Below are 12,163 nucleotides of genomic sequence, written 5' to 3'. Positions count from 1 at the left end.
GAAACGCCGTATAGATGTAGAAGTCTACAGCAGTTTGCAGCAATAACTCAACAATATCTCCCAAGTCAGTGTATGCCTTTGCTGGGTACGTGGTCCCGAGGGGATTTAAGGAAATACGAGCTCATTCATGAGCCTGCCTGAGGCGTAGACAAATGAGTGGTCGCACACATTCCGTGGCCGAGAAGAGCAATGGATTAGAGCTCCACAAGCAACAGGTAAACTATTATTGCTAAAACATGCGAGAGGAACGCACCTTGCTTTCTCCACCATACACATTTCGTCACACAACAGACACAGACGGACGGACGGACGGACGGACGGACGGACGGACGGACCGACCTACCGACCGACCGACCGACCGACCGACCGACCGACCGACCGACCGACCGACCGACCGACCGACCGACCGACCGACCGACCGACCGACCGACCGACCGACCGACCGACCGACCGACCGACCGACCAACCGACCGACCGACCGACCGACAGGCACAGACAGACCGATCGCCCACAATCACGTAGCCGAGAGAGGCAACGGATACCGAAGTTATGGTTTATGCGGGTCTAATGTCCCACAGCAACTCAAGCTATGAGGGACGCCGTAGTGGAGGGCTCCGGAGATTTCGATCACCTGGGGTTCTTTAACGTTCACTGACAACGCGCAGAGCGAATTAAAGCTCCACAAGCAACACGTACACTAACACTACTTAACACATGCGAGAGGACCGCACCTTGCTCCCTCCACCATATGCATGTCATCAGACAACAGACAGACACGAAACGTACATCTTACCCCGCGCAGGCCCATGGCAAAGAGAATAAAAGTAACTGAGTTAGCTGGCGTTATGAGAAGCCGTATGGGCAAGTTATTCCCCTAATATTAAGGTTTAGTTGTGTGAGAGAGCTTGATTCCCTCGTTTGATTGAACTCAGCTGATCTTTTAGAGCTAAATTTCTTCCTACTGAGTGGTCAGAAGTGACGTAATACTCTGTGGAACGGGGAAACAAAATATGGGACCAGTTGTTGAAGAATCGGCTGAATGTTTGAAACACAAAAGACAAATCGTGCATATTGGGTTACACTGTAAAGCAGGATGCATACATACTCGAGAACGTCAAAACCACAAAATCTGGACAAATGGTTCTTGCTAGTGCAGTTAAGTGTTAATGAAGCCCGCCTGTTAATTCTCCTCCAACAGCTAATACTTTTGTTCATTTCTATTCCGTTTCACATATTCATTTCTATATCATGTCATCCTGATGATACGTGCAGACATTAAATATGCACTGTGGAAAAGTATGTGCGCATGTACAGATGCGTATCTGGGACAGTTGCGGCTCGCAAGGTATTTCTCGCGCGCTTCGTAATGAAAAGAGGTCACCTGCTTTGTTTGAAGCAGTTTTTCAGAATTATGTGCAGGCTGCTCACTCACCGGCTATACTGACCAGCCCGGCGCTCCTCTCCAGCTTCCTCCCCGCGAAACTCGGTGCACTCGTAAATGGACCGCAGTTTGTCGCTGACGGCGAACAGCTGGGCGGCGGCGTGCAGCCAGGCATTGTCTTCATCCTCGTGGACGGGAGACTTCGGAGGCTGCTGGACAGCCGCGCCTGTTATCCAAGCTGCCTGCGCCTGCGTTTACGACACCGTCGATCCCATGATGTAACAAAAAAAACAGAACCAGGGCTACTGTGAGTTACACGACTCACCGAGGCTCTCTGAATAGGATAGTGCATGTTTTAGCTGCACACGGTACCATCACCGTATCTCAATTAGTAAAAACATAGAAGATGAGAAACTGGTCACTGATCGTCGAATTCTGAAGCAGAGAGCTCACCCCGACCACTCGAAAACCAGGCTGGTAACGTCATCAAGTCTAGTAATATATGGTCAACACTATTGTTTTGTCAAATTCCATCGTAGAATTCCGGAAAAGTCGGTGACCCCTTAAGCTGTCGTTCGACCAAAGGACAAGGACAGAAAAGTGGGCAAAGGGAAGAATAAGGTATGGGCAATAGTTTAAAGTCACCGTTTAATCAGTTAATTCTTCCACGGACGTGGGTTCATGGTTGTCAGTGTTTTTCATTTTGGACAAATGTTTTCTTGTCCAACAACAGTTTACAGCAGCGCATCGAATTCAGTTCGACTTTAGAGCACGAACCCTTAACTTGCTTCATTGTCTGCTTCATTTGGATGATTTCTTTCATTTATTTATCAAACTGTCTCCTAACTCTATATTTAATGGTGGGTTATCGTAATTATTTAAAATAGGAAACAAGCAGCAATAAAGAAATGAGCGGGAGGTACTGAAGAGTTTATCGCAGCGTCATTCGACAACCTGCTCCAAGAAAATTTGTAATTATATGGCACCAAAATGTTTTAAGTTTGACATAAGTTTACATTCTGTTTTTGTGTGCAGTGGCGCAGTTGTGCGCAGCTGGACAATAAGGACATACTCTGGAATTCCTGCTAAGGAAAGGGTAAAGTCAAATTAGAATAGCTGTTGGGTGTCGCTGCGTGGGCTTTTGATGACTGCCTTTATGCAGTTCTGGGCAGCCGCTTTCACTAATATTGTCGAAAATATTCGAAGTTGCTGTGTGCAACACATGGAAGGCATTATAGGTGTGCATTAGCATATTGCGTTCGTTTTCCAATCCTAGGATTTCAGTTTTTTCTTAAAGGAAATACAATTAGCCTGTAACATCATTTCCAAAGCGTCATCGTTGCAGGCGTGCTTTAACTTAGGTAAGTAAACAAACGTCTTGACGACGGCTCACATTGTGTTTACATATCTGGTAGTTTCGTCCTTCTACTAATGTAATAAAGTTCGAATTATTTGCGCCATCAGTAGGCTTGTGTAGTTTCTGGCACAGCGTCCGTTGACAGCCGACATTGAGGGTGCAGTGGTCCCGTACCGGAAGCTGCGAGGACATCGAGCGGACCACGGATGGCGCCGAAGGCTGCACGCTGCGGAATGCACCGGCCGAGGTGGTGGCTGCCCGAGCACGTGTTGTGCCGTGCAGAGTTTCGGCCGGTGCGAGCAGCACGTGAGCGATCGCCTGGTGGACACTGCGTCTGCGGTCCCCGAGCGAGTACCGCGGCTGGTCTTCTCCGGTGTCCAGGCGGTAAAGGTGGTGGCGCCAGTCCCTGCGGCTGATGCCAAAGATCGAAGAATATGCATATAGTGCGAGTTGCACTGGGACAGAGAGAGCAAACGCTCGAATGTCGGCCCGCTGACCACAAGCGCGATATCATTTATATTTTGCTAATGGGCTGGTGTGCTCGTCGTGAACTTTAAAGCCAGGCAAAAATTATGACGCCGAGGAGCAAATAGAATAGAAACGGAAATACTAGCGCTGAACTAACGACTATTATATTACGTCAGGTAAGCCACACATTTATCGTGCGTGTAAATATGCGGGTTGCTAAGTGTAAAAACAAATAGAAAAGCAGCTGGTAGTTCAACGCCTAGACTTGTCGTTTGTTTTTACTGCTGGTCCCCGTATTTCTCGCGCTACTGTGAAACTTCTCGTGACGTCATAGTATCTGGCCAAGACAAAGACCATAGCCTGACTCCATGACAGAAACGATTTCCACTACGAGAATCAATCTGGCTGAGAAAAAGCGTTTTTCTCAGTTTTGCGTACCTTAGAAACCGGGCCTTATATTTTGATAGTGTGTGCCGTTGCAAGACGTTCTCTCAGGACCGGTTCGAATGCTCGCCACTCTTAAATAAAAGAGTGGTACAGCTAGTTCAACTACCGTATTTACTAGCATACTGAACTCACTGTCAGCAAAAAAAAATTGTTAAAATTTTGGGAGCGATTTCATTACAGGGGGAATATATTCATAGAAAACATGATGCGGTAAAAACTAGAAACAAAGTAGGCTAATGGAAATAATTCGTCACACGGTAGGACTCACTTTCAAAATAAAAAAAACGCGCTGTTCTCTACGATTTTAAGTCCCCGAGAGCATACAGAATACCTTTTATTTCAAACATACACGTATCATTCGCGCAGCAGCCCATGAAGATGTACACAGAGAGCAAACTAGATTTATCTCTAGCACACCTTGGAACACTAAGCTCGAAGCCCAACAGCAAGAAGTTGCTGCGATACTTAATATGGTTGATCAAACAAAGAACCCTTCGCGACGAGTGGTCTTTTCTATTCGCTCTCAGGTTCCTCCTCGGATTATTTTTATTGGCCGCTCGCACTGTAGACTGAGATAACAATAATAATAATTGGCTTTTGGGGGAAAGGAAATGGCGCAGTATCTGTCTCATATATCGTTGGACACCTGAACCGCGCCGTACGGAAGGGATAAAGGAGGGAGTGAACGAAGAAAGGAAGAATGAGGTCCCGTAGTGGAGGGCTCCGGAATAATTTCGACCACCTGGGGATCTTTAACGTGCACTGACATCCCACTGCACACGGGCGCCTTAGCGTTTTTCCTCCGTAAGAACGCAGCCGCCGCCAGTACCTTTGACTTTCGAAAGAAGGCACCCACAGTATTCCGTCGTATGGCGTAGTTGTTTCGGTGTTCAAAATTGTAAACCTGTTAGCATTCGCTATCGTTACCAATCGGCTGCGCAGCAAAATAATGAGCTTGTTGTATTACGCGAGGAAAATAAATTACGCTCTTTGTACACCCAAAGTAGGGGGCGCGTTAATTACAAGAGTATTTACACCGTAACGCAGTAATGCTATCCAAGTACGTGACCTCTGACAAAGCAGATTCTAAATGGTCTAAAAACCTTGTAAAAGGGCAGCGTAACTTGCTGAACTGCCTTTAATTGCGAAGCCTTTCAAAGAAGGGCTCAGCACGGGTCGTGGTCTACACGCTGGTCATCTATCATTATTGTCGGCTTGAATATATCCACTGCAGGACAAAGACCTTTCCCAAATTTTTACATTTTGTTCCAATACTGTGCCAGCCACGTTTGCCTTATTTCCGCAAACGTTCTATTATTATCCATCCACTTGCCCTTCTAGCGCCCTCTGCTACGTTGTCCTTCTCTATGAACCTAGTCGCTAGTCTTTATTGCCATGGGTTATGTTGATTTCGCATAGCACGCTCTTCCCTGGCTATTTCTTCTTGATTTCGAGTAGGAAGTCATTAGTTCATGTTCGTTCGTTGACCCACCAGTCTCGTTTCCTATTCTTTGACGTTGCACATATTTTCCTTTCCATATCACGCTGCGTTGTCCTTAATTTCAGTTCAAAATTCTTCGTTAACCTTCAGCTTTGTTCCCATAGGTGAGTGGTGATTACATGCAGTTGTTATATATTTTTAACTTCAGGGTTACTGGTAAATTGCCATTCATGGTCTGAGAGTACCTGTAAAGTGCACTGTACCCCATTCATATTATCTTAGTTATTTCATTCTTGTGGTTCAGATATATGGTCACTACCTGTCCTAAGTGTATGTCCTTACCACTTCCAACGCCTGGCTACCTGTCGCGAACTGCTCCTCTTTTTCTAGGCTGTTGAACATTTTTAGTTTCATGCATAATTTTTGGATACACCGCACTGCTTGGATACACCGCACCGCACTGTGTAGGTAAGAAGGTGGGAATGAAAGTGTAAAGAGAGAAAGAGGTGCCGTAGTTGAGGACTCCAGAATTATATAGACAACCAGCTGATATTTAGCGTGCATTGACATCGTATAGCTCAAGGGCGGGTTTTGCGTCTCGCCTCCATCGAAACGCGCCCGCCGCGGTAGGGTTTTAACCCGGCCACTCTGGCTCAGTAGCCGAGTGCTGTAACCACTGAGCCACCGTGGTGGGTGTGTCCTGATATCAACAGGTAAACGAACGCTACGAACACAGGCGAGAGCAACTATCTGCTTCCTGCACCACACACATATTTCACCTCACAACAATCCAGATTTCTTCGTAGGACCGAAACCAAATTACTCCTTACCCCGCACAGACTATTTCTTTGGCTTACGCAGCGACCCAAATTGACTCAGTTGTCCTCATCAAATGGCAGAATTTGAGAATATGTTTTTCACATGCAACACTGCCTAAAAAAATCCTTATTTTCCCTGTCCCCTTAGAACATAAAACGATTGGCATATGTTGGCATAACTAGATAAACCCCCCGCTCTTTAGCCGAATAGGTGACCTACCATCAATGGTGAGTCACCTGCATCCACCCCATGGGGGAAACTTAAGCTTCGCCTTTAAACGTATGAAGCTATAGCGTTAATGGGTCACGTCAGAGGCTTCTCTTGACCACGCAGACACGGACGCTCTTTCCATATTATGTGAAAGCGCACCGGACAGGCCTATAAACCCCTGCTTTAACCACTCCGTACTAGAGCGCCTGCGTCGCCTGTAGGGGTAGCGTGTGTGACTCAAGGGCTAGGGATTCGCTCCCATTCTAAGTTGCCCATTTTCATTTCACCACAATTCATTTATTTCATATATTAAATGCCCTAGCGAGGTGTAAGCCATGTTGCAACATTCGCATTACAAACAGCTCCATAATTGACGTCACGACTCTCTAGCTCAACTTGCTTTACTGCACACACCGTTGGGGACAACAACTGTGTCCGGTTCTCTCCTGAACGGCACCCTTGACGCTGTTGCGTTAAAAAAAATGTTCCGACGAGGCATTCAAGGAAAGGGTGACAGTTTGACAGAAGGACGAGCTAACACGTGCCTTACGGTGCTGTACCACACAAGGCGGTGCCGGCCGAAGGCTTAAGAGACGAAAGAAAATCCTTCGTTCCGGGTTAAACTGTAAAGAATGCAGGATGCGTAGATACACGAGCACATCAAAGCGAGAGAACGCTACAGCAAATAATTCTGACTTTGAAGGCGCATCGACATCCACCTGGAAATGTTAAAGAAACCGGCCTGTATTTGTTCTTCGCCGGCGAAGATGTCCGTGCTTTTCTATTCGCGCTTTACGCGTTCATTTCGAGTTCGCTTTGACGCCGATGGTGCGTGCTCATATTAATTATACATCGTGCAAAGCTATGCATGAAAATATAGTTGCTTTTTTGTGCAGTCACCGCTCGCATAGAATTTCTCGTATTTTTCATAAAAAGGGACACTTGCTTCGTGTGACGCTTTCTTATGCGCGAATCATGCGCACGCTGTTCACTCACCAGCCACGCCAATCAGCCCGGGAGTGTTCGTGCACTTCCTGCCAACGCAGGTCGGCCCGCTCGGAAAAGGAGCGTCGCCCGTCGTTGACGGCGGACAGCTGGGCGTCGGCATGCGGATCGGTGCTGTCGCCCCGCTCCTCCTCGGGATACTTCGGGGCCTGATCGACGGCCGCGCCTTCGACCTCAGCTGCCTGCGCCTGCGTGCCATGATGTCAAAGTAACAGGACGGGGACCTTCAAAGTTTCCCGAAATATGAAGTCTCCCAAATGGTGATATATTGCGTGTAGGTAGCTACAAACAGTACTCATCACCGTATCTCAGTTAATGAAAGCAACGCGTATTACAAGCTGGAGTCACTGATCGATTTCAGAAGTCGAGAGTTTGTCAGCAACCCATCCACTTCGGAATCAGCCCGGTGACGGCATCAGTTTTCGTTAATTTATGACCAGCTCTATTGTCTTCTCTAACTCCTTAGTCGGATTCCAAGACAATCTGTTCCTTCCTTAAGCTGTCCTTCGCACAAAAGAAAAAAAAAGACAACATTGTGAGCCAGAGAAAGGAACAAGAGACTGGCCTCCTGCCTCACTGCGTAAAGGTGCGTTATCGTGAGAAATTACAAAAGGGAATCGTCAGCATGAAAAATGCAGAGGGACGTGCTGTACAGTTTATCTCTGGCGAATTTGGTGCACTGCTTTATGAAAATAAATTATTAGCTGGTGCAGTGTTTTAGGTTTGACCTTAGATTACGTCCCGTTTTTCTGCACAGTACAGCAGTAGTAGTTCGTAGCTGGCCAATAAGGACGTAGTCCAAAATTACTGCTGAGAAAAGTGCGAAGCCAAGTTGAAGGAGGTGCTCGCTATCACCTCCTGGGCTCTCTTGGCGACACCTTTGTGCAAACCTCTGGAGGTGATTTTCATAACTAATATTGAAGATATTCGAGTTAGCTGTGTGCAACTCATGGTAGGCGTTCTAGGTGCGCATTTGCGCAGTGCAATGTCGTTTCAGTCTTATTGTTTCAATTTATTGCTGAATGCAGTACCATTAGCCTCTATCGCCACGCAACATATCTGTTCTCTCAGGTATAAAGCCGCGTTGTTTGTATAGACCGCTGCTTCACAACGTACATTTTAAGAATATCGAAACCAACTTCGAAAGTGTCATCGCTGCAGTTGTGTTTACAGTTAAGCTAAGTAAATCAAACGTCTCAACGACGACGTACGTATTGCTTATATATACCAGGTTGTATCGCCCTTCTTCCTGAGATATAGGGATTTTAGAATCAGTGGCGTCGTCACTATGCTTGTGTGGTTCCTGGCACTGTGTCCATTTGACATCTGACATTACGCGTTCAGTGCTCCCGTACCTGAAGCTGCGAGGCGTTCGTGTGGTGTGCGGGTGGCGCCGAAGGCTGCACGCTGAGGAATGCATCGGCCGATGTGGTGGCTGGCCGAGCACGTGTTGTGCCGTGCAGATTTTCGGCCGGTGCGAGCAGCACGTGAGCGGTCGCCTGGTGGACACGGCGTCTGCGGGCATAGAGTGAGGACAGCGGCTGGTCTTCTCCGGTGTCCAGGCGGCAAAGGTGGTGGCGCCAGTCCCTGCGGCTGATGCCAAGGAAACCAGCTTATGCATAAAGAGAAGTCCCGCTTAGAGAGTGGGGCAGCCAACGCTCGACTGACGGCCATCTAACCACAAGCATGAAGTCACATTACGCCTTGGTGATCGCTGCTTCGTTTTTCACAAATTTTATTGCATCGCGAAGAATGTGAGGTCCAGAAGCAAGCACAAAAGCGCAAGTTACAAGCGCCCAACCATCGGTTATTTTTTAGGTCACCCATGATGGTTTGAAGTTGTTCTCCTGAGTTACGTAGAAAAACATCAAGGAAGCGAGAATTTTTAAGATATAGAGATTACAATTATCCGAAGTTCTACTGAGCCCAGTTCTCAGAATATCTCATGTAAACACGCGCAATGAATAGTGCTGGAGAGATCATACCTCCAAGCCTGACACACATCCTTATTGGAATTTTAATAATTTTTTATGGATTAATATGGTGGCTGCCTAACCACCATAGAAATTTTCCAACACATATACATATGCTTCTTCTGGACTCCGGTTCTAAAACGTCTGCACGGTGGCTATGGTTTTGGTTAGGTCAGATGCTTTCCCCGGAATCGACGAAGGCCATATGTAGGCGCTATTAAAACGATACAGCATTGTGGGCATGGTGTTTCAAAAAGATTTTAAAGCGAAACGCTCCCGAATCAAGTAACGCTAAAGCTAAATCAGACTACTCTTGCGCGATGGAGTTTGTCATGTCAACATTTATGTCCTTTCACCGAATACCTTCCTTCCACGATTTTTTTTTCTGACAGAACTTCCTGCACACGGTGCTAGTAAAGTGCGCCCACTTAAGTTTGTCAGAACTGAAAACAATGATGAAACACGCGCTTCAAATTATTTAGCGAAAGCGTCATGTGTGCGAGGCTTCTGAACACTACAATTTGTTCCAAAGCAGTTGAGGACTTTTGGAAGAAAAACTTCACAAAGCGGCACCGCCACTCACCAGTTCTGACCCTTCACGGTGATCCTAGCAACTTTCGTGGCCTTACCTGGAGACAGGAAGAAACAAAAGCTCATTCAACCATTGCAAATGACAATTGGTTTTCTTTATGAGAGTTTAACATCCCAAAGCGACTCAAGCTATGAGGGGCACGGTAGAGAAGGGCTCCGAAAATATCGACCGCCTTAGGTTTTTAACGTGTACTGACAACGCACTGTACACGGGCCACTAGAATTTCGCCTCCGTCGAAATTCGACCCCCGCTACCGGGATCAAACCCGCGTCTTTTGAGTCAGCAGCCGAGCGCCATAACCACTGAGCCACCGCGGCGTTGCAAATGAGAATAGAATCATGTCGAAGCAAGCTAGCTTGAAACGCATGTGACACTCCTGTACAAAGTCGGATCCAGCTGTCTCCTCTCAAGTAATTTGTTTTGCAACAGCACTGAAATTCTCACTTACGTTAGACAGCACATTATAAGCATTAAAACATGCCTGAAATAACACAGCGCAGAGAGTTGAAACGACTGACAGTAGTAAGTGACTTCACGCTCGCAGTTCGTTTTAGGTTTTACGACCGTGGGACTATGGAGCAGTTTCAACTAGAGTAGTCACAAGAACAATAATTGTTGTGCATAGAGCAGGGTCAAAGCATGAATAAAGAATCTTAATAATGCTGTTTAGAAGAGTGTAAAAGACCACACAGAATAACATGCCAAACTGGGATTTCGCATGTTTCGAAATGCGGCGCTAAAAACGGCTGCAACACAGTTGATAACACCCTGCAAGCTTATTGAAGTATAAGCTCTTTGTCTGCGGAGAGGTTCGTATGAGAAACTTCAGAAAGATGTGGGTCATCTTTACAGCTCAATCATTCGATGCGCAGCTGAGCTTCGGAAATCGGTAGGGTTGCATGTATCTTTGATAACGCCGATGATGGCGACTTTCCTTCATATATCTGAAAGCTTTGGTAGCGAGCTTAAGATGACTGTAAGTTTCCAATGACCTCTTTAAATAACCTTTCAAAATGCTTTCAATAATCTGTGCAAAGAGACAAGCGCATGCAAGACTTGTCGGTTTTCTCAAGAGTCAGAAAAACTGGCTAAATATTGTTCACGCAGATTTTGACAGAGTGAGAGGAAACCAAGGATGAAGAAACAGGCGAAAAGGAAAAGTGCTAAGGCTCATGCACTGTAGCAGTGATTTATACATTACAGATACTAGTTATGTTATACTATCGAGAAAAGTCTGAAAATTTGCGTGCGGATTCTCGAATCCCCTGGATAACAAGACTAATTTGAAGGGCTTAAGAAATTTGGGTATTAACGCACGCCGCACACTTCCATGCCCATAGAATTTCAAGCTCTGTTCTTCAAAGAACACATTTCTGGCAAATTATTTTCTTTATTTCGTGATATTTTTTCGCAACGAAACAGCACCAGAGAGAGCTTCCCTGACGCACAGCAAAACTTCGCGACACCCATCTTCAATTCTTGTTTTCAAAAAGTGATGCATCTTTATAGACACGAAGTAGTCACAAAATTCCGTCCAGCAGGGATTTCAAATGTAGCCGGCGTAGCTGATACACTTCGTAGCTGATACACTTCGAAACCAAAAGCCAAAAGGCACGTGCACAATCGTGGATGCCATGCTGCAAAGGGTCATGATGGCGGCTAATGAAGTCATCAGACTGCAGGCCACAAACGCCCATGCCGGGAGCGACTAACATTACCCAGACACATATCTGATTCATGTGCACCTCCGATCACCGTTTCCTCTTCGTACTTTGATAAGGCGCTGATAGACGCAACATTACCATCCTAAGCAATCTATCATCAATGAAATGACCAGATGTGTTCTCGATTTTTTCGGTTCGAATTCTAAAAAATGATGGCAGCTATTTGCTGCCATGAAAAACAACAAAACCTGGAAGAGGGTTTTGAACAGGTGGGATAAATTTTGCTTTTGCAGTGTGTCGCTCAAGAGAAAAAACATACGCATGTTTTGTCAGCATCATGTAGATGTTTTTTTCTTTCGGCACTATAATGCAAGCATCGACAAGCTGGCATTTGCACTCTCCCGGTCTCTTGTTCCTTTTTATACAGGCTTTTCGAGCGAATATCTTTACAGAACATGTTACACAGCACATAGTTGTTATGACATTTTAACTTACGGTGGTAATTATTTGTGCTGGTGCTAAATGTGTATCCCGTTCAACAGGCTGCCCGCGCTGTTTCACGTGGCGTTACGCGTTGTCGGCATTATTTCCAAACAAAGCATTTATTGCGGCTCATAGCTGGGCTCACCGATACTTGCTGGACCGCTTTGATATATGGCGGCCTGGCAAGGGTGGGCCGGTGTCGTTCTTGCTGCGCTAGCTGCAAGCTGCAGGGAAGGCGTCTCTGGGACCATCCTCTCAGTGTCTCGAAGCCTCTGCGGTGATGTTCCATCTCCTCGACAGCTGTCCTTGATCTGGCTGGCCAT

The 12,163-nt window shown here is 46.4% G+C and overlaps 1 protein-coding gene across 1 annotated transcript in view; it reads right to left on the bottom strand.

The window, feature by feature from the left end:
• LOC144124205 (uncharacterized) overlaps positions 1 to 12,163 on the bottom strand; it is a 17,811-nt gene extending 5,648 nt beyond the window's left edge. Inside the window, exons 1-6 of the mRNA XM_077656854.1 lie at positions 11,986 to 12,163; positions 9,685 to 9,730; positions 8,484 to 8,721; positions 7,120 to 7,316; positions 2,913 to 3,150; positions 1,446 to 1,629 (exon numbers count right to left, since the gene is read on the bottom strand). Coding sequence (XP_077512980.1) covers positions 1,446 to 1,629; positions 2,913 to 3,150; positions 7,120 to 7,316; positions 8,484 to 8,721; positions 9,685 to 9,730; positions 11,986 to 12,163 — 1,081 coding nt within the window. The remainder of the gene's footprint in view (positions 1 to 1,445; positions 1,630 to 2,912; positions 3,151 to 7,119; positions 7,317 to 8,483; positions 8,722 to 9,684; positions 9,731 to 11,985) is intronic.

This window comes from Amblyomma americanum, chromosome 3 (genome assembly GCF_052857255.1).
Source record: "Amblyomma americanum isolate KBUSLIRL-KWMA chromosome 3, ASM5285725v1, whole genome shotgun sequence".
NCBI lineage: Eukaryota > Metazoa > Arthropoda > Arachnida > Ixodida > Ixodidae > Amblyomma > Amblyomma americanum.
Note: the sequence above shows the minus strand (reverse complement) of the source record. Positions and strands in the feature narration are given on the sequence as shown.